At 43.2% G+C, this 23,250-nt stretch overlaps 2 protein-coding genes across 3 annotated transcripts in view; both read right to left on the bottom strand.

The window, feature by feature from the left end:
• The window catches only part of LOC102146399 (tropomyosin-2-like), a 133,927-nt gene that overhangs the window by 102,207 nt on the left and 8,470 nt on the right, over positions 1-23,250 (bottom strand).
• LOC102146766 (uncharacterized) overlaps positions 3,441-23,250 on the bottom strand; it is a 28,280-nt gene continuing 8,470 nt past the window's right edge. For both annotated transcript variants that reach the window (XM_015442017.3, XM_015442018.3), the window contains exons 2-4: positions 20,859-20,946; positions 16,097-16,223; positions 3,441-10,588 (exon numbers count right to left, since the gene is read on the bottom strand). In XM_015442017.3, coding sequence (XP_015297503.3) covers positions 7,686-10,588; positions 16,097-16,223; positions 20,859-20,873 — 3,045 coding nt within the window. In that variant the 5' untranslated portion in view covers positions 20,874-20,946 and the 3' untranslated portion in view covers positions 3,441-7,685. The remainder of the gene's footprint in view (positions 10,589-16,096; positions 16,224-20,858; positions 20,947-23,250) is intronic.

Raw genomic sequence — 23,250 nt, 5'->3', positions numbered from 1 at the left:
CTTTCTTTTTGTTATCTTGCTTGCAAAGCTGGTCTTTGAGAGATTTATTAGCTCATTCCACCAGCACCTGTCCTTGAGAATTATAGGGAATTCCAGTAGTGTGATTAATGTCCCATGCTTGAGTGAACTTCTTAAAGGCAATGCTGGTATAGCTGGGACCATTATCAGCTTTAAGCTTGGTGGGGCAGCCCATAACTGAGAAACAGGAAAGCACATGTCGTTTAACATGAGTAGTACTTTCTCCTGTTTGGCACATAGCCCCGAGGAAGAGGGAAAATGTGTCCACTGTTAACATGCAGGAAAGAAAATCTCCCAAAAGCTGGAAAGTGGGTTATGTCCATTTGCCAGACGGCGTTGGGGGAAAGTTCTCGAGGATAAACTCCCGAGGGAAGCGGCTGTAAAATTAACACTCATGTTTCCATGAGAGGAGGAACTTGCTTCAGAGTCCTGCAGCATTGGCATGAGTTAGGGCATAAAAATTTTGCACGGCGGTAAAAATGGGTGCAACTAAAGCATCAATTCTGGCATTGGCTGCCAAAAGAGGTCCTGGAAGAGATGTATGAGCTCGAATATAAGTAATGTAAAAGGGAGCAGAGTGCGCTCTGAGAATTGCCTGAAACCTTTGAAAAAGTGAAAGTAAACTTTCATCAGGGAAAACGTAATTAGCGCCGTTTCTATGTTGTGCATAACATGCACGACGTATGCAGAATTGGAAACAATGTTGACAGGTTGAGAAAATCCTCAAGGACAGCCATAACAGCGATAATTTCAGCTCGCTGTAGAGAAATAGATCCTGTGTTAAGAACGCATTCTTGTGGCCCTGTGTATGCAGCACAGCCATGAGAGGAAGCGTCAGTAAAAAGAGTAACAGCTCCAGTTAGTGGAGTACTTTTAGTAATGTTAGGTAAAATCCAGGAAGCGAGTTTTAGGAACTGGAACAATATTACATTAGGGTAATGATTGTCAATTATACCAGGGAACCTGGCCAGATTTACTTGCCAAGCAACAGTTTGTAAAAGCTTGTCAAACTTGCCGGGCGCGGTGGCTCACGCCTGTAATCCCAGCACTTTGGGAGGCCGAGGCGGGCGGATCACAAGGTCAGGAGATCGAGACCACAGTGAAACCCCGTCTCTACTAAAAATACAAAAAATTAGCCGGGCGCGGTTGTGGGCGCCTGTAGTCCCAGCTACTCGGGAGGCTGAGGCAGGAGAATGGCGTGAACCCGGGAGGCGGAGCTTGCAGTGAGCCGAGATCGCGCCACTGCACTCCAGCCTGGGCGACAGAGCGAGACTCCGTCTCAAAAAAAAAAAAAAAAAAAGCTTGTCAAACTTGTTGACGGTTTAATGGAACAATAATTTTTTCGAGATTTCTGTCCCGAAAGTAATAAAAAGATGGGAGCAGGCTTGTCCAATAAGGTTAGAAATTTGGTCAAGGTAAATAGTAAGTGTCCTTAGAGAGTTATGGGGAAGAAAACACCATTCAATTAAATCCTGTTCTTGAGTAATAATTCCTGTTGGAGAATGTTCAGTGGGAAAAATTAAAATAGTAAAAGGTAATTTGGGATTGAATCTAGTGAACTGAGACCATTGCACTGTTTGTCCAACCAATCATAACTCAGACTCAGTTTCACGCGTGAGGAACCTTTTACTGTGCAAATCTGGATCCCCTTGTAATGTGGTTAACAGGTGAGACATAGCATATGTAGGGATGCCCAAAGAAGGGCAAATCCAATTAATATCTCCAAGTAATTTTTTTTTTTTTTTTGAGACGGAGTCTCGCTCTGTCGCCCAGGCTGGAGTGCAGTGGCACGATCTCCGCTCACTGCAAGCTCTGCGTCCAGGTTCATGCCATTCTCCTGCCTCAGCCTCCCAAGTAGCTGGGACTACAGGTGCCCGCCACCACCCCCAGCGAATTTTTGTATTTTCAGTAAAGACAGGGTTTCACTGTGTTAGCCAGGATGGTCTCAATCTCCTGACCTCGTGATCCACTCACCGCGGCCTCCCAAAGTGCTGGGACTACAGGCGTGAACCACTGCGCCCCGCCCAAGTAATTTTTGAAAGTCATTTAAAGTTTTTAAGGAGTCTCTCCTAAGCTGGACCTTTTGTGGTTTAATCACCTTGTCTTCTAATTGCATGCCCCAATATTGAAAAGGAGAAGTTCGAATTTTCTCTGTGCAATAGTCAAACCTGCATCTGAAATGGCCTATTGAATCACAGAAAAGTAGGAAATCAAAATGGCGTACGTGGGGGCCACGCAGAGAATATCATTCATATAGCGAATGAAGTAACACTGGGAAAACTGATCCCTAACTGGGTGAAGCACGTGCCCCACAAAGTACTGACAAATCGTGGGACTGTTATGCATGCCCTGTAGCAAGACTTTCCAATGGAGGCATGCAGCTGGAGTGATATCGTTGAGGGAAAGGACCGTAAAAGCAAATTTGTCAAAGTCCTGAGAGGCTAGTGGAATGTTAAAAAGGCAATCTTTAAGATCTATGATGATTAGAGGCCAATACTCAGGGAGCATGGAGGGGGAGAGGAAACCAGGTTGCAACATCCCCATAGTTGAAGTACTGCATTAACTGCCCTGAGATCAGTGAGCGTCCTCCATTTTCCAGGTTTCTTTTGGATAGCAAAGACAGGTGAATTCCATGGAGAAAAACATTCCTCAATGTGTCCCAATTCTAACTGTTCCAGGACTAAATTATGGAGCACCTCCGGCTTATTTTTTTGGGAGTGGCCACTGATCCACCCAAACCAGTTTCTGAGTTTTCCAAGTTAAAGGAATGGGATCTGGAGGCTTTTTTTTTTCAAGACAGTTTCACTCTTTTTGCCAAGGCTGGAGTGCAATGGCGCAATCTCGGCTCACCGCAACCTCCGCCTCCCAGGTTCAAGCGATCCTCCTGCCTCAGCCTCCCGAGTAGCTGGGATTATAGGCATGCGCCACCACCCTGGCTAATTTTGTATTTTTAGTAGAGACAGGGGTTTCTCCATGTTGGTCAGGCTGGTCTTGAACTCCCGACCTCAGGTGATCCACCTGCCTCGGCCTCCCAAAGTGCTGGGATTACAGGTGTGAGCCACCATGCCTGGCTAGATCTGGAGGCTTGATAGTGACTGCTTCTAAAAATAACCAAGCCCTTTGGGGTCAAATTTATAGGAAGGTTGAATAGGTTCAGTAATACCCCGGGCTGATTTCCCCAGACCAGTACCTTGAACAAATCCCATTTTTTTCATAATGTTTTTACTTTGCTCACTGTAAGTAGCATGTGGAAATGAAATTTGTGCATCCACTGTTGTAAAAGATCTCTTCCCCAGAGATTAACTGGAATAGGTGTAATTAGAGGTCGAATAGTATTGCGGGATCTGGCCAGTAGCCTGCAATGCAACGGGGCTCCCTCTTTGTTCCCAGGCAGATCAAAGAAATAACAGACACACACAAGATAGTGAAAGCTGGGTCCAGGGGGCTCACCGCCTTCTGGTCCCGCAGTGCTGCCAATGCACTGGATATGCCAGCATTTATTATTAAGTTTAGTAAGGGTGGGGGTAGGTTAGTGAGGGATTTAGGGTCATTTGATTATGAGGTGAGATGGTCATGTGGGGATGAAGTAATTCTTTAACATAACATCTGTATGTAGAAGTACAGTATACAGAGGTAAGAATTTACAATATGTGTGCATCAGTAATTTCTAACAGAGCCTTAAAACAGAAGCACTGTCTTTCCATAACCTATGACTAGCAAGATATTAATCAGCAATAACAGTTGCAGCAAAAGCTGGTTACAAACAATCCATAGAAACAGGATATAAAGCTAGACAACCAGTTAGACCACAAATTCTCATAAGGGAGTATGCCTTAACCCTAAAGAGGTCTAGAAGGGCCGTGGCAAGATGAGGGCATTTATAGCCCTATCTTATCCATATGGACACACAGGCACCCCTCATGTGTCCGTTTATAGGCTCTCCACAAGGGTCGCATTCCATTCCCAGAGCTATGAACATCTGCTTTTCTGGGATAGGAATCTTGGTGATGTAAAACCTCCCTGACTGCACGTCCATTCATAGGCTCTCTGCAGGGGGAGGCACATCACAAGCCCTTGGCTCATTCTGGAAGTCCAACCTGGCATTGCCTTTATGCAATCCTGCATGCAATTTTGTATTTACAATAATCAGGAGCATTTAATCTTTTATTCCATAGAAATAGTTTCAGGGGGGTCTCCCTACAGAATAGTACCAGTCTGTCCCTCCAGGCCATGACAACATAAAATAGTGGAACTTTCATAAGCCTCGGAGGCCTGACCAACTCCCACGAACCCGGTGGATGTGCATCCTTTGGGCCAGTCATGAGGCCATTGATGTAAAGCAATAATGGAAACAACAGCACTCATGTCAATCATGCTCTCGAATTTCTTTCCCTGTATATGCATGGAACAAACAGGTCGGGTGTCAGAAATTTTGTTAGCCCAGTAAACCGCTTTACCCTGATTATCTGTACTCCCAAAACCTCCAATTCTTCTATGAGAACTGGATCTGAGTAGAATGTATGGCAGAAGAAGAAGCTGAGCAATTCGATCTCCTGCAGAAGCTTGCCAAGGAACTGTAGAACTAACAATAATGTGTATTTCCCCAGAGTAATCAGAATCGATCACACCAGTATGTACCTGAGCACCTTTTAAATTTAAGCTTGAGGGACTGAGCAATGAACCAACAGAGTCAGGCAGCAAGGGTCCAAAAACACCCGTGGGAACAGCGATTGGTGGCTCTCCAGGCAAAAGGGAAATGTCCTTAATAACTCCCATGCTGGAGTGCAGTGTCATGACCACAGCTCACCGCAGCCTCAACCTCCCAGGCTGAAGCCATCCTCCCACCACAGACTCCACAGTAGCTGGCCCTGCAGTCATATGCCACCATGCCCAGCTAATTTTTGTATTTTTTCTAGACAAAGTGGTTTCACCATGTTGCCCAGGCTAGTTTTGAACACGTGGGCTCACGTGACCCACCTGTCTTGGCCTCTGAAAGTGCTGGGATTACAGGCCTGAGACACTGCATCTGATCTCATCATAAATTTGATATTTCTTCTTGTTTCAATTTTAGCAGAATTTATATTGCTTTGATAGAGTCTCTTTTCAAACTCATGTCTTATCCTTCTGAGTGCCATAAACTAGAGTGTGTTCAGACTTGTTATAACAGACTTGTACCAGGTTATTTTGTTGCAAAAACTGAAATTCATGCACAATTTTCTCATAATACATATTTTTCCATGAACATCTTCAAGATCCCTTGTACTAGAAAACTGTATTTAAGAGGACATTTAAAAACTGTAGATATTCAAGTGCCACTTATTTCTGGGATGCAAGGATGGTTCAACATATTCAAGCAAATCAATGTGATATATCACTCGAACAGAATGAAAGATGAAAACCGCATCATCTCAATAGATGGATAAAAAGCATTTCACATAATTCAAAATCCAGTCATCATAGAAATCCTAAACAAAATAGATAGAGAAGGAAATTTAACTCAACAATAGAAAGATCATCTGTGAAATGACCAATGAGTAAATAGTCAAGCAGGGAAAATGGAATGCTTTTCCTGTAGGATCTCACATGATGCAAGAATTCTCTCACCCCTTCTATTCAATCAATACTGGCTGTCCTAGCCAGAGCAGTGAAATAGCAGAGGAAATAAAACTCATCCAAATCGGAACAAAAGAAGTAAAAATATTTGTTTGTAGATGACATGATCTTCTATGCAGAAAATCACAAAGAGTCAACCAAAATACTACTGGAACTAGGTAACATATTCAGTAGATTTGCACAATACATTATCAGCACCAAAAATTAGTTGAATTTCCATACTCTAACAATAAACAATTTTAAAAGAAAATTTTGGCCGGGCGCGGTGGCTCAAGCCTGTAATCCCAGCACTTTGGGAGGCCAAGACAGGCGGATCACGAGGTCAGGAGATCGAGACCATCCTGGCTAACACGGTGAAACCCCGTCTCTACTAAAAATACAAAAAACTAGCCGGGCGAGGTGGCAGGCGCCTGTGGTCCCAGCTACTCGGGAGGCTGAGGCAGGAGAATGGCGTAAACCCGGGAGGCGGAGCTTGCAGTGAGCTGAGATCCGGCCACTGCACTCCAGCCTGGGCGGCAGAGCGAGACTCCGTCTCAAAAAAAAAAAAAAGAAAATTTTAAGACACTTCCATTTGCTGGAGAACTTAAGGAAAGAAATACTGGTGGGCGCAGTGGCTGACGCCTGTAATCCCAGCACTCTGGGAGGCCGAGGCAGGCGGATCAAGAGGTCAGGAGATCGAGACCATCCTGGATAACACAGTGAAACCCCATCTCTACTAAAAAATACAAAAAATTAGCTGGGCATGGTGGCGGGCACCTGTAGTCCCAGCTAATTGGGAGGCTGAGGCAGGAGAATGGCGTGAACCCAGGAGGCGGAGCTTGTAGTGAGCCGAGATCGCGCCACTGCACTCCAGCCTAGGCAACAGAGTGAGACTCCGCCTCAAAAAAAAAAAAAAAAAGAAATACTTAGAAATAAACGTAAAAAGTCAGAAGTTTGTACCTTGAAATCTATAAACATTGATTGAAATGATTAAAAATGTAAGAGCTACAACCCATATTGATTGGAAAAATTAATATTGTTAAATGATTATATAACCCAATGTTATTTAGATTCAACACGATACCCATAAAAATCCCTATCAGTTTTTGTTAAAGACACAAAAAAGAGGCTGGGAAGATGGTTCACATCTGTTGGCCAGGCTGATCTCAAACTCCTGACCTCAAGTGGTCTACCCAACTTGGCCTCCCAAAGCACTTGGATTACAGATGTGAGCCACTGTGCCTGGCCCAATCCTCTTAAGATAAACACTTTAAGGTCAATTAATGCTTGAACTCAACGTTAAGTCAACTCAAACTCAAGTCAATGCTGAATTGACTCTAATGTCAATTAATGCTTGATCGTTTACTCTACTCATTGCATTTGGCACAACTACCTCCAACATGAATTTTCTGATATTCTGCAAGGAGAGAACTCAGACTGAAGACCTTGGCACATTGATGACATTTCTAAGATTTCTGTCCAGTATGCATTCTCTGACGTCTAATGAAGTGTGAAGTGAAGGCTTTGCCACAAACATCACACTTGTGAAGTTTTTCTCTTGTATGAATTCTCCTATGTTTTGCATAAGATGAAGCTTGACTGAAGACCTTGCCACAGTCATGACATTTGTAAGTTTCTCTCCAGCATGAGTTTGCTGATGAACCGTAAGGTATGAACAATGTCTGAAAAGTTTGCCAAATTTATTACACTAGTATGATCTATCTTCATTATGGATTCTCCAATGATTCACAATGTCGGTAGGGTTACTGAAAACTTTGTGACAATCATTGCATTAGTAAAGTTTTCTTACACCATGGATTGCCTGATGGTAAACAAGTGTTGACTGTCCACTAAAGACTGTCACGCTGATTACACTTGTAAGGTTTATCTCCAGTGTTAATCCTAGGATATTGTGCCAGGTGTGAATCATGCCTGAAAGCCTTGTCACAAACTTACATTTTTATGGTTTCTCTCCAGTATGAATTCTCCTGTGTCTTTCCAGGTTTGATGTGCGACTGAAAACTTTCTGACATTCTTCATATTTGTAAGCTTTCTCTCCAGTATGAATTCTCCTGTCACTCCAGGCTTGATTTGCGACTGTAAACTTTGTCACATGGTTTGCATTCCAAAGGTTTCACTCCAGTATGAATTCTATGATGACGTGCAAGGTGTCCTTGGTGATTAAAAACCTTACCACATTCATTACACTTGTAAGGTTTCTCTCCACTATGAAGTCTATGATGGCATGTAAGGTATGACTTCTGACTAAAGGTCTTGCCACAGTCATTACACTTGTAAGGTTTCTCTCCAGTATGAAGTCTACGATGGCATGTAAGGGGTGTCTTCTGACTAAAGGTCTTGCCACACTCATTACACTTGTAAGGTTTCTCTCCCGTATGACGTCTACGATGGCATGTGAGCGCTGACTTATGAGTAAAGGTCTTGCCACACTCATTACACTTGTAAGGTTTCTCTCCGGTATGAAGTCTACAATGGCATGTAAGGGATGACTTCCGAGTAAAGGTCTTGCCACACTCATTACACTTGTATGGTTTCTCTCCAGTATGTCTCCTATGTCCTTCAAGGTCTAATTTCAAATGGAAAGCTTTGTCACATTCTTCACATTTGTAAGGTTTCTCTCCAGTAGGAAGTCTATGATGGCACGTAAAGGATGACATCCAGCTGAAGGTCTTGCCACACTCAGTACACTTGTAAGGATTCTCTTCAGTGTGAATTTTCTGATGTATTCCAAGGTTTGATTTGAAACTGTAAGCTTTGTCACATTCCTCACATTTGTAAGGTTTCTCTCCAGTATGAAGTCTACGATGGCATGTAAGGCGTGACTTCTGACTAAAGGTCTTGCCACAGTCATTACACTTGTAAGGTTTCTCTCCAGTATGAATTCTATGATGGCACGTAAGCTGTGACTTCTGAGTAAAGGTCTTGCCACAGTCATTACACTTGTAAGGTTTCTCTCCAGTATGAAGTCTATGATGGTATGTAAGGCGTGACTTCTGACTAAAGGTCTTGCCACAGTAATTACACTTGTAAGGTTTCTCTCCCGTATGAAGTCTACGATGGCATGTAAGCGATGACTTATGACTAAAGGTCTTGCCACAATCATTACACTTGTAAGGTTTCTCTCCGGTATGAAGTCTACGATGGCACGTAAGGGATGACTTCCGAGTAAAGGTCTTGCCACACTCATTACACTTGTAAGGTTTCTCTCCAGTAGGAAGTCTACGATGGCACGTAAGGGATGACATCCAGCTGAAGATCTTGCTGCACTCATTACACTTGTAAGGATTCTCTTCAGTATGAATTTTCTTATGTATTCCAAGGTTCGATTTGAAACTGTAAGCTTCGTCACATTCCTCACATTTGCAAGGTTTCTCTCCAGTATGAAGTCTATGATGGCATGTAAGGTATGACTTCAGACTAAAGGTCTTGCCACACTCATTACACTTGTACAGTTTCTCTCCAGCATGAATTCTCCTATGTCTGTCACGGCTTGATTTGAAACGGAAAGCTTTGTCACATTCTTCACATTTGTAAGGTTTCTCTCCAGTATGAAGTCTACGATGGTCTGTAAGGTATGACTTCTGACTAAAGGTCTTGCCACAGTCATTACACTTGTAAGGTTTCTCTCCAGTATGGAGTTTACGATGGTATGTAAGGGATGACTTCTGACTAAAGGTCTTGCCACACTCATTACACTTGTAAGGTTTCTCTCCAGTATGAAGTCTACGATGGCATGTAAGGTATGACTTCTGACTAAAGGTCTTGCCACAGTCATTACACTTGTAAGGTTTCTCTCCAGTATGATGTCTACGATGGCATGTAAGGGATGACTTCTGAGTAAAGGTCTTGCCACACTCATTACACTTGTATGGTTTCCCTCCAGTATGAATTCTGCTATGTCCTTCAAGGTCTAATTTCAAACAGAAAGCTTTGTCACATTCTTCACATTTGTAAGGTTTCTCTCCAGTAGGAAGTCTATGATGGCATGTAAGGGATGACATCCAGCTGAAAGTCTTGCCACACTCATTATGCTTGTAAGGATTCTCTTCAGTATGAATTTTCTTATGTATTCCAAGGTTTGATTTGAAACGGTAAGCTTTGTCACATTCTTCACATTTGTAAAGTTTCTCTCCAGTATGAAGTCTACGATGGCACATAAAGTATGACTTCAGACTAAAGGTCTTGCCACACTCATTACACTTGTACAGTTTGTCTCCAGCATGAATTCTCCTATGTCTTTCAAGGCTTGATTTGAAACGGAAAGTTTTGTCACATTCTTCACATTTGTAAGGTTTCTCACCAGTGTGACATCTATGATGGCATGCAAGGTCTCGCTTCCGATTAAAGACCTTGCCACATACATCACATTTAAATTGTTTCTCTCCTAAATGGATTATCTGATGTTTCCTTAGGAGTGAGCTATAATTATAGACTTTCCCACTCTTATTGCATTGGAAAGATCTTTCTCTCACTTGTACTTCCTGTTTTTGTGTGAGTAATGAAGAATTCAGGAAATTATTCCCATAGTTATTAGAAATATGGGTTTTGGGATTACAAGAAATTCTTTGGGCAGATGAAACTGAGGAAGCATCGTTGATAGACTTTTCAACTTGATTATCAATTTTCTGTTCGGTGTGGAATATGTGCAGTTCAGGCAGATGCGAATGAAAGTTTAATCCAAACTGATCTTTAATAGGTTTGTTTCCAGCATGACTTTGATCATATCGGTCTGTACTACATGTCAACATTTTTATTTTTGTCATGGGTGCTTCATGGTCATTTCTTTCATCTTCTTGCCACTGAAAGTCAACATCATGAATATGTTTATGAATATCCTGGAAACAAAAATCTCCAATGTGATGACTTTCATGTCTTTGCAATGTCCCTGTGTGGAACACTTCTCTATTGCCTTGCGCTGTTGACAAGACCTCCTTCATTGTGCATTTGGAAGAGATATCTATAAAGTATAAACACCAAATGGTTTCAAATTAAGTACAGATGGTAAATAATCCTGAAATGTGTAAATATGACACACACAAAAATACTTATTTTAAACTTTCCAAACATGACCCTCAAAGCTTAGGAACAGAAAAGCATAAGATTCTTTAACAAATAAAGAGCTGTTACATGTGCTTCAAATTACTTTTACGGAAGCCGGTTTCCAATATCGTGACAAAACAATGACAGGGCACAAACGTGTAGCCTAAAGTAAGGAATATTTTTCCATTGTGACCCTAAAATGTCTCACAGTTTGTAAAAAACATATCACTGTCACATCAATGTAAAGTATATATTATTCATATTTACAGCATATTTACTGTATACAAATAAATGCTACAGGACCACATGATATACTATATTGGTAAATAATCCACAACGAGCTCATGTGAGGATAACCAAAATCAATGGAAATTCTGTATTGTCAAACAATCATAGCACTGAGAAGATAAGAAAAGATTACAAAATTTAGCCAGGCGTGGTGGCCCACATCTGCAGTCCCACCTACTCGGGAGGCTGAGGCACAAGAATTATTTGAACCCAAGACGCAGAGGTAGCAGTGAGCCGAGATTGCACCACTGCACTTCAGCCTGGGCGACAAAGCGAGACTCCATCTCAAAAAACAAAACAAAACAAAAGTTAATACAATGTTTTTCTGAATAACTGTCATGAAATTACCTATGTCCTTGCAGAAAAGGCACGTTATGACATTTTTTTTAAAATTCTTTATTTTTATATTTTTGAGATGAAGTTTCACTCTGTCATAACCAGTTGGAATTCAATGGCCCAATCTCGGCTCACTGCAACCTCCGCCTTTTGAGTTCAAGCCATTCTCCTGCCTCAGCCTCCTATGTACTTGGGATTACAGGCACACACCACCATGCTTGGCTAATTTTTGTATTTTCAGTAGAGATAGGGTTTCAACATCTGGCCAGGCTGGTCTCAAACTTTTCACCTCAAGTGATCCACTCGCCTCAGCCTCCCAAAGTCCTGGGATGGCATGTGTGAGCCACAGCATCTGGTGGCACTTTGTGACATTAACTAGTGGACTGTGCATACCACATGCTGAAAAGCCTTATGTACAGATATAAAAATTAATTAGTAAAACATTGTAACCCATAAAACCAGCAAGCAAATAATAAGTACATTTATACAACCTGCAAAATTCTAAACAATTCGCTGTTTAAAAAAACGCCAAACTTCTACTTACCACCAGCACACAACATAAGAATGGAAATACATGTTAAGATCACTACCTTCTGATTTATGATGTCAAAAAGTACACAACATTATAAGGAATAAGAATTGACTAACGGCCGGGCATGGTGGCTCAGGTCTATAATCCCAGCACTTTGGGAGGCTGAGGCAAGAGGATTATGAGGTCAGGAGTTCAAGAGTAGCTTGGCCAACATGGTGAAATCCCAACTCTACTAAAAATACAAAAAAATTTGCTGGGTATGGTGGCAGGTGCCTGTAATCTCAGCTACTTGGAAGGCTGAGGCAGGAGAATCGTTTTAACCCAGGAGGTGGAGGTTGCAGTGAGCCGAGATTGCACCATGGCACTCCAGCCTGAATGAGAGGGTGAGACTTCATCTCAAAATAAATAAATAAATAAATAATTGACTAATAGTGTCAGAGGGTGCAATTATGATGTCACAACTACATTTATAAAACAGCCAGGCAATACAGCAATTCTGTATATGTATGCATTGTTGGCCTTAATTATCTAGTTCACTATGCACAAATTATAAAACGTAGAATGTGTACTGGGAAAATTTTTAAACTGAGATCAGAGAAAACGTTGTATAAATCAAATTGCACAATAAAAACATAAAAAATATGATGCAGGCTCCCTGGTCTGAATGTTCCTATTGTCAAAAAGCCGTGTTCAGAGTTCTTATTCTCCAATAGGATGTTCTGCAGATGGGGCCTTTGAGAGAATTTGGTCATGGGTGTTGAATACTGGTGAACAGGTCTTGCACTTTCATAAAAAGAGATATTAAGGAGCCCATTTCCTGTTCGTCTTTCCCCCATGTCAGGACACGGCAGGAAGATGGCTGGGCTAAACCACGAAGAAGGCTCTCACCAGGAACAATTTGACTGGCACCTTGCTCTTGGATTTCCCCCTTTCCAAATTCATGAGAAATAATTTTCTATGTCTGAAGCCTCCCAGTTCAAGCTATCTCTTTTGCTGTTTGTTTTTGGGACCGAGTCACACTCTGTCACCCAGGCTGGAGTGTAGTGGCACGATTCTCTTGCCTCAAGAGATTCTCTTGCCTTAGCACAGAGTCTTACTTTGTCGCCTGGACTGGAGTACAGTGGGGCAATCTTGGCTCACTGCAACCTTCACCTCCCATGTTCAAGTGATTCTCCTGCCTCAGCCTCTCAAGTACTTGGGATAACAGCCATGTGCCACCACGCCTGGCTAATTTTTGTATTTTTAGTAGAGACGGGGTTTCACCATGTTGGCTAGGCTGGCCTTGAACTCCTGAACTCAGGTGATCTGCCCCTTTCAGCCTCCCAAAGTGCTGGAATTACAGGCTTGAGCCACCACGCCTGGCCAATTTCTTGTATTTAGTAGATCTGAGGTTTCACCATGTTGGCCAGACTGGTCTCAAACTCCTGACTTCAAGTGATCCACCCACCTTGGCATCCCAAACTACTGGGATTAGAGGTGTGAGCCACCTTGGCTGGCCAGTCTAAGCTACTTCTGTCAGTGAAATGACTGAGACAGGAACAGGAGCATCTCATCATCAACATCACCAAAGGCTGACAAATCTGATTAAACAAAGGAAGTTTAGAGCCTGTTCTATAAATCTTGCAATACTTGAAGCCATCTATAGCAATAACGTGTTTTAAAAATTTCGAGGCTGGCCAGGCACGGTGGTTCATGCCTGTAATTCCAGCACTATGGGAGGCTGAGGCAGGAGGATCATGAGGTATGGAGATCAAGACCATCGTGGCTAACAGGGTGAATCCCTGTTTCTACCGAAAAAAAAGAAAAAAGAAAAAATTAGCCAGGTGTGGTGGCATGTGCCTGTAGTCCCAGCTACTTGGGAGACTGAAGGAGAAGAATCACTTGAACCTGGGAGGCAGATGTTGCAGTTAGCCAAGATTGCACCACCACACTGCAGCCTGGGTGACAGACTGAGACTCTGTCTTAAGAATAAAAAAAAGAAAGAAATGAAAAAACTCTAAAGAGTAACTCCAACCCACAAACATATATAAAGTTCTCCAGTAAAGGTAAATAAAATGACAGACAGGCTGGACGTGGTGGTTCACATCTGTAATCCCAGCAGTTTAGGAGGCCAAGGTTGAGGGATCACTTGAGGATGGGGGTTCAAGACCAGCATGACCAAAAAGGAGAAACCCTGTGTCTATTAAAATACAAAATTAGCCAGGCGTGGTGGCACATGCCTGTAATCCCAGCTACTTGGGACACTGAGGCAGGAGAATCGCTTGAACCCACAAGTTGGAGGTTGGAGTGTCCCAAGACTGTGCCATTGTACTCCAGCACGGGCGACAAGAACAAAACTTCATCTCATCAACAAATGAATAAATACATGAATAGGCAAATAAAAGGACAGATACAGAAACTGGTATAAGTGTACCTTTTCTCCATAATTCAACTTTTTTCTGTGATTTAGAAGAAAAAAGCATGAAAAAACACTGTACATATATGTTAATGAAAATGCAACACACACAGAAATAATTCTGACATAGATAAAGAGTTCTAGTGGATAAAGAATAGCTTTTGCAGGTTATGATTTTTTTTTCTTTTTTTTTTTTTGACACAGAGTCTCGTGCTGTCACCCAGGCTGGAGTGCAGTGGCGTAATGTTGGCTCACTGCAACTTCCACCTCCTGGGTTCAAGCAACTCTCCTGGGTTAGACTCTTGAGCAGCAGGATTACACGTGCCCACCATGGTGTCCAGCTAATTTTTGTATTTTTAGTAGAGACAGAGTTTCGCCATGTTAGCCAGGCTGGTTTTGAACTCCTGACCTCAGGTGATTTGCCTGCCTTGGCCTCCCAAAGTGCTGGGATTAGAGGCATGAGCCACTGGGGCACAAGAATCATTTGAGCCTGAGAGGCGGAGCTCACTGTGGTGAGCCAAGATCGTACCACTGCACTGTAGCCTTGGCAACAGAGTGAGATTCCAGCATAAACAAAGAAAGAAAAAAAGTAAATAGGAAGGGAGTCAAAGCATGTCTACACAAAAATGGAATTAAACCCAAAAATTAGGAAATGAGAAATGAAGAACAAAAAAAAAACTACAAGAAATACAGACAATATGTAACAAATTCACATAGGAAAGCTCTTCTCCATCAGTAATACTTGAACTGTAAGTATTTAACTCTGCATTCAGAAGGCAAAAACTGGCTGAATCAACAGGAACCAACTACATGTTGTCTACAAGAGACTTATAGACTCAGCCTTAAGGACACACACATGCAATTTTTTTTTTTTTTTTTTTTTTTTGAGACGGAGTCTCGCTCCGTCGCCCAGCTGGAGTGCAGTGGTGATCTTGGCTCAACGCAACCTCTGACTCCCGGGTTCGTGTGATTTTGTTGCCTCAGCCTCTCAAGTAGCTGGGATTACAGGCACGTGCCACCACATCCAGCTGATTTTTGTGTTTTTAGAAGAGACAGGGTTTCACCATGTTGCCCAGGCTGGTCTTGATCTCCTGACATTGTGATCCACCCAGTTTGGCTTCCCAAAGTGCTGGGATTACAGGCGTGAGCCACCAGGCCCGGCTGCACATATGCAAACATTTCAAAAATAAAAGCCAATGATTAGGTATGGGGGTTGGCGCCTGTAATCCCAGCTACTCGGGAGACTGAGGAGGATCTCTTGAGCCCAAGAGATCAGGACGAATTTCAACAACACAGCAGGACCCTGTCTGGAAAAAAAACAAACTAAAAAAGTTGCCTGACATGGTGGCATGCACCTGTACCAGCTACTGGGGGAGGCTGAGGTGGGACAATCACTAGAGCCAAGGAATTCAAGATTGCAGTGAGCCATGATCACACCATCGCACTCCACACTGGGTGACAGAGAGAGACACTGTATCTAAGAAAAAGAGAAAATATGGGCCAGGCACAGTGGCTCACACCTGTAATCCCAGCACTTTGGGAGGCCAAGGTGTGTGATCACGACATCAGGAATTCAAATTTGAGACCACCCTGGTTAACACGGTGAAACCCTGTCTCTACTAAAAAATAATACTAAAAATTAGCCGGGCATGTTGGTGGGCGCCTGTAGTCCCAGCTACTTGGGAGGCTGAGGCAGGAGAACCACATGAACCTGAAAGGCAGAGCTTGCAGCGAGCCAAGATTGTGCCATGGCACTCTAACCTGGGCAACAGAGCAAGACTCCGTCTCAAAAAAAAAAAAAAAAAAAAAAAAAGAAAGAAAGAAAATACAAAGATACGCAAAGGGCACATCCCCAGCAGGGAAGTTATCCTCACCCAGGGAAACCAGGTTCCTATAATTCTCCAACATCACGTCTCTGTATAGAGTCCTCTGAGCAGGGTCCAGGCATTTCCACTCCTCCTGAGAGAATTCTATGGCCACATCCTTGAACGTCAGTAAAACCTGAAATGAAAACACATTTTAAGGAAATGGTTATGGGAGGAGTTCTTATCTTTACAGAAAATGAGAAGAGGAGAGAAGGGAAAGTGTGGATTGAAATGCAGTGAATATTCTAGCAAATCTGAGTGAGGGATTTCTCACCACATTTTGTCTTGCCAGTTGTGTTTTACTAAACTTTTTTTTTTTTTTTTTTTTTTTTTGAGATGGCGTCTAGCTCTGTTGCCCAGGCTGGAGTGCAAAGGTGCAGTTTCTGCTCACTGCAACCTCCACCTTCCAGGATCAAGCGATTCTCCTGCCTTAGCCTCCTGAGTAGTTGAAATTACAGGCATGCACCACCATGACCAGTTAATTTTTGTATTTTTAGCAGAAACGGGCTTTCACCATATTGGCTAGGTTGGTCTCAAACTCCCAACCTTGTTATCTCTCTGACTCAGCCTCTCAAAGTGCTGGAATTACAGGTGCGATCCACCGTGCCTGGCCCAGAAACTTTTATTGACACACCAAGTGACACTCAGTATCTAGATGAGACAGAGTATGAGTGATGTCTTCAGCGATGACAACGTCCAGAGTGAAACATCAGAAACTAAAATCTGGCTGGGCACGGTGGCACATGCCTGTTAATCCCAGTCACCTGGGAGGCTGACACAGGAGAACTGCTTGATCCCATGAGCCAGAGGTTGCAATGATTTGAAATCATGCAACTGCACTCCAGCCTGGACAACGGAGACTCCATCTCAAAAAAAAAAAAATTAGCCAGGCATGGTGGCAGCCACCTGTGGTTCCTGCTACTTGGGAGCCTGAGGTAGGAGGATGGCTTGAGCCTGAGGGTGGAGCTTGCAGTGAGCTGAGATCATCCCACTGTGCTCCAGCCTGGGCAACACAGTTAGACCCAGTCTCAAAATAAAAGAAAATACATGAAAACTTGATTACTCAAAGTATGAAAATCCATTATACATATATACGTCAACAAAATAATGAAGCCTACACAGACTCACATAAAACTACATGTTAATACAAAGGGTTGTCATTTTCCCCAGATTTTCAAAATGGAAAAGTTGTTCAAAATATATACATTTGTGTGTGTGTGTATGTATATGTATATGTGTGTGTGTATATTGTGTGTGTGGGTGTATATATATATAAAGACTTTAAAAATATAAAAAGTAGCAAGTTATGTTGAACTGAAGAAGAATCCCATCTTGCTGGAAAAGGATACATTGGCAGTTGGGGGAGGGAAAATCTTGTCAGATCTAAGAAAACAGGAAATGCCCCATCTTAGAGGAAGCAATCACGCTTTCAACTGCCTGACCTGGAGGAATGTTCAGACATCTGTAGGAATGCAGGCGTGCGCAGAGGCAGCCCCTATGGCACTCTTTATACAGAGAAAAATTGCAAAGGACCCACCCACTTGTCATTCAGCTAATTTCCAATGCAGATGGCAAACAGCAAGCTAGCCACATTTACTAACGTGAGAACATGTAAATTTTCACAATTAGCAGCATCAAATATCAAAGTAAAATATTTACTGGAACATAAAGAAGAAAACAGACACTGTGGTCTACTTGAGGATGGAGGGTGGAAGGAGAGGAGCAGAAAAAATAACTACTGGGGGCCGGACAAGGTGGCTCATGCCTGTAATCCCACCACTTTGGGAGGCCGAGGCAGGTGGATCATGAGTCAGGAGTTCAAGATCAGCCTGGCCAACATGGTGAAACCCTGTCTCTACTAAAAATATAAAAATTAGCCAGGCATGATAGCAGGCCCCTGTAATTTCAGCTACTCAGGAGGCTGAGGCAGAGGAATCACTTGAACCCAGCAGGAGGAGGTTGCAGTGAGCTGAGATCATGCCATTATACTCCAGCCTGGGCAACAAGAGCAAAACTCAGTCTCAAAAAAGTAAATAAATTTAAAATAGCTATTGAGTATGGGGCTTAACACCAGAGTGATGAAATAATCTGTACAACAAATCCCGATGACACTAGTTTACCTGTGTAACAAACCTTCACATGTAGCCCCAAACCTAAAGTGAAAACACAAATATAATTTTTTTTTTTTTTTGAGACGGAGTCTTGCTCTGTGCCTAGGTTGGAGTGCAGTGGCACAATCTCAGCTCATGACAATGTCCGCCTCCAAGGTTCAAGCGATTCTCCTGCCTCAGCTTCCTGAGTAGCTGGGATTATAGGCATGTGCCACCACACCCAGCTAATTTTTTTGTTTGTTTGTTTGTTTGTTTGTTTTTTTGAGACAGAGTCTCGCTCTGTCGCCCAGGCTGGAGTGCAATGGCCGGATCTCAGCTCACTGCAAGCTCCGCCTCCCGGGTTTACGCCATTCTCCTGCCTCAGCCTCCCGAGTAGCTGGGACTACAGGCGCCCGCCACCTCGCCCGGCTAGTTTTTTGTATTTTTTAGTAGAGACGGGGTTTCACCATGTTAGCCAGGATGGTCTCGATCTCCTGACCTCGTGATCCGCCCGTCTCGGCCTCCCAAAGTGCTGGGATTACAGGCTCGAGCCACCGTGCCCGGCCTACCCAGCTAATTTTTGTAAAGAAGTTATTTGTTTTTAAATTTACCTCAGACTTTTCTCTAAAGTCTCATAATGATGCTGAAATACACGTGTATGAGACTTGCTCTGACAACTAGCTCCCCAGTGAGTTTGGAAAGAGGGTGGAGGATGTGACAGGGAAAGGAGATACCTTATGGCCAAGGGTCTAAGCTGCAGCTTTGCTTGGAGTTTTATCACAAAACAAATATATTCATTATGTGATGTTTAAATATAAAAATATACATTTAATAATAATCATTGGGGCTGGGCACAGTGGCTTGCACCTGTAAACCCAGCCCTCGAGGAGGGTGAGGTGGGCAGATCACCTGAGGTCAGTAGTTTGAGACCAGCCTGGCCAACATGGTGATACCTGTCACTAATAAAAATACAACAAAATTAGCTGGGCATGGTGATGCGTGCCTATAATCCCAGCTACTCGGGAGGCTGAGGCAGGAGAATCCTTCAACCCAGAAGGTGGAGGTTGCCATGAGCCAAGATCATGTCACTGCACTTCAGCCTGGGTGACAGAACAATACTTTATTTAAAGTAAAATAATATTATAATAATTATAATCATTTTTAATGAAAACACCTGTTTCACAAGTCTCTCCCCAGTAACAAACACCACAGTCTCCATGAGCCTAATGTGCTAAAAATGGCTTAATGAATCTCCTGCTATTATTGAGGTTGATTTCATATTCTTAAAATAATGATGGAATAAAACATCTTCTATCGTTCATGTCTGTGTAATAACTTTCCATTCTAATTAGCAAGATTTTTGGAGTCAGAAACACAGTAACTCACTGAATTACCTAAAAACGTAGTATAAAATCAGGCAGAAACATTTCTCTATATTGGTCGCCTTTTCTAGAATTTACCACGTACTGTGTGCATATTAATACATGACTTCTGTTGCGGGAAGTCAGGGACCCTGAACAGAGGGACTGGCTGAAGCCATGGCAGAAGAACATAAATTGTGAAGATTTCATGAACATTTATTAGTTCCCCAAATTAATGCTTTTGTAATTTCTTACGCCTGTCTTTACTGCAATCTCTGAACATAAACTGTGAAGATTTCATGGACATTTATTGATAGACTCTCCAATCAATACTCTTGAGATTTCCTATGCCTGTCTTTAATCTCTTAATCCCATCGTCTTCATAAACTGAGGATGTATGTCACCTTAGGACCCTGTGATGATTGTGTTAACTACACAAATTGTTCGTAAAACCTGTGTGTTTAAACAATATGAAATCTGGGCACCTTGAAAAGAAAACAGGATAACAAGGATGTTCAGGAGCAAGGGAGATAACCATTAGGTCTGACTGCCTGAGAGCCGGGCAGAACAAAGCCATATTTCTCTTCTTTCAAAAGCAAATAGGAGAAATATCGCTGAATTCTTTTTCTTAGCGAGGAACCACTCTGAGAAGGAGAATGCGTTCCTAGGGGTAGACCTCTAAAAGGGCCGCCGCAGGAATGTCTGTCTTTTACGGTTGCACATAAGGGATGAAATAAGCCCCAGTCTCCTGTAGCGTTCCCAGGCCTATTAGGATGAGGAAATTCCCGCCTAGTAAATTTTTAGTGAAACTGGTTGTCTGCTCTCAAACCCTGTCTCCTGATAAGATGTTATCAATGACAATGCGGGCCTGAAACTTCAATAGCAATTTTAATTTCACCCTGGTCCTGTGATCTTGTTCTGCCTCAGTTGCCTTGTAACATTTTATTACCTTGTGAAGCACGTGATCTCTGTGACCCACATCCTATTCGTATACTCCCTCCCCTTTGAAAATCACTAATAAAAACTTGGTTTTGCAGCTTGGGGGGCATCACGGAACCTGCCGACATGTGATGTCTCCCCCAGATGCACAGCTTTCAAATTTCTCTCTTTGTACTCTTTCTCTTTATTTCTCAGACCGGCCAACACTTAAGGAAAATAGAAAAGAACCCACACTGAAATATCGGGTGCCAGGTTCCCGATAGACTTCCATTGGCAGTTGCTCTAATCCTGGTCTACAGAGAGCTGACAGTGCATCCAGAGGTGGTCCCAGCATTTCTGATAGGAAGGAGACACAAAAATCCACTGAAAATGTCATCTCACCTGAGGAAGAGCCATCCCTGATTCCTGAGCTTTCCTCTTCCTCTTCTGGGTTTCTTCCTCACATACGAAGATTCTTTAGCAGTCAATCCTAAAAGTTATAAATATGTTGTTTATTGCTCAAATCCACACACCCCCTCCCTGTAACACAATGAAACATACAAAGGAGACCTCACCCTGGGAAATATGGTCCCCTCTACCGCCCACTTCACCAGGGACGATAAACTCTAACAGGAAAACTCCCACTTCTCTCATGGAGGAGCCCACATACACACTGCAGCAGTGGGAACCTGGGCTGGAATGAGCTCCTCTTCAGGGTACAGACCCAGCCCTGACCAAACCCCATGCAGAGGCTGGGTGTGGTGGCTCATGCCTGTCATCCCAGCACTCTAGGAGGCCAAGGCACGTAGATCTCTTGAGCTCAGGAGTTTGAGAGCAGCCTGGGCAACATGGTGAAACCCCATTTCTACCAAAAACACAAAAACTTAGCCAGGCATGGTTGTGCACGTCTGTGTGTCTGTGGTCCCAGCTACTTAGAAGGCTGAGGTGTGAGAATCTCTTCAACTCAGGAGTTTGAGACCAGCCTGGCCAACACGATGATACCCTGTCTCTACTAAAAATAGAAAAACTGAGCCAGGCACAGTGGCTCATGTCTGTAGTACTAGCAGTCTGGAAGGCCGAGAAGGGTGGATTACTCGAGGTCAGAAGTTCGAGACCAGCCTGGTCCACACGGTGAAACCCCTTCTCTACAAAAAATTTAAAAAGTAACTGGGCTTTGTGGGTGTCTGTAATCCCAGCTACTCAAGAGGCAGAGGTAAGAGAATTGCTTGAACCCAGGAGGTGGCAGTTGCACCGAGCTAAGATCATGCCACTGCACTTCAGCCTGAGTGACAGTGTGAAACTCAAAAATAAAATAAAATACAAATACAATAATTAGCTGGGTGTGCTGGCACACACTTGTAATCTCAGCTACTTGGGATGCTGAGGCACAAGAATCACTCGAACCCAGGAAATGGAGGTTGCAGGGAGCCAAGATCATGAGACTGCACTCACAGCCTGGGTAATAGAGACTATCTTAAAAAAAAAAAAGCAAGCATTTCTGATGTGATTGATGCAGAGGTAATAAAACGTTAAGTAACGTGATAGAGAATGAAGGGCAGAGGGAACTTCAGATAGTGGTGGGAGGGCATGAGAGACAGCTCTGAGCCTAGACCTGAAGGAGGAGAAAAGGGACAGTGCTGTGATCATTTAGGGACATAGGGTAAGAGCAGGGACAATGACCTGAGACAGGAAGGGTTTTGATATCTGGGAAAACAGAAAAGCAAATGTGACTGCAGCAGAGGGAATCAGGAGAGGAGGGCAAGCTCCCAGGAGGAGGCTGGACACTGGCAGGGGCCCTGGACACAGGGCTGTGGAGCCACAGTGAGGAGTTGGGCTTTTGTCCTGGGGAACACAGGAAGCTGGTGGAGGGTTCCCTGCCAGGGACGGACATGACCTGGTTTAGATTTAGCTGTGATATCCTAATACAGAGAAAGGCCCCAAAGATTGTCTCTGTCTGAGTCTACACCTCTGTTTCTTCCATTCTTTTGCATTTTTAAAAAATTTATTTGATTTTATTTTTGGGGTATCTCAACTGCAAAGAGGCCTTCCTCTTTCACTAATCCTCCTCAGCAAAGACCCTTTACGGGTGTTGGGCTGGGGGATGGTCAGGTCTTTCCCTTCCCATGAGGCCATATCTCAGGCTACCTCAGTAGGGAGAAACCTTGGACAATATCCAGGCTTTCTTGGGCAGATGTCCATGCGGCCTTCTGCAGTGCATTGTGTCCCTGGGTATTTGAGACTGGAGAATGGTGATGATTTTTACCAGGCATACTGCCTGCAAACACATTTTTAACAAAGCACATCCCGCACAGCCCTAAATCTGTTAAACCTTTAGTCAACACAGCATATGTTTCTGCAAGCACAGGGTTGGGGCTAGGGTTACAGATTAACAGCATCTCAAGGCAGAAGAATTTTTCTTAGTACAGAATAAAATGGAGTTTCTTATGTCTTCTTCTTTCTATATAGACACAGCCACAGTCTGATCTCTCATTCTTTCCCCCACAAACACCTCATGGCTTGGATGGAATCCAGGGCTCAGGAAATAAAATCTCTCATGGCCTCTGGAATGTGCCTAGACTTGCTGGTTCCTTGCTTCTAGCACTTCCAGGCTCATAAAACGGTTGTATCTTAAACTAGAATAACATGTTCCCCATGATCTCAAGTAGCAGAACATGTTCCATATAAATGCTAAACCACACACCTATAGATCATGTGCTGGATGCACCACTTCCTTTCAACCCCCATGGCCTCACCACCTGCTTCTTTGACCACCAATAAATAGTGTGGGCTTCCA

This window comes from Macaca fascicularis, chromosome 19, assembly GCF_037993035.2.
Source record: "Macaca fascicularis isolate 582-1 chromosome 19, T2T-MFA8v1.1".
Classification (NCBI taxonomy): Eukaryota; Metazoa; Chordata; class Mammalia; order Primates; family Cercopithecidae; genus Macaca; species Macaca fascicularis.
This window is presented reverse-complemented; position numbering and strand designations above follow the sequence as displayed.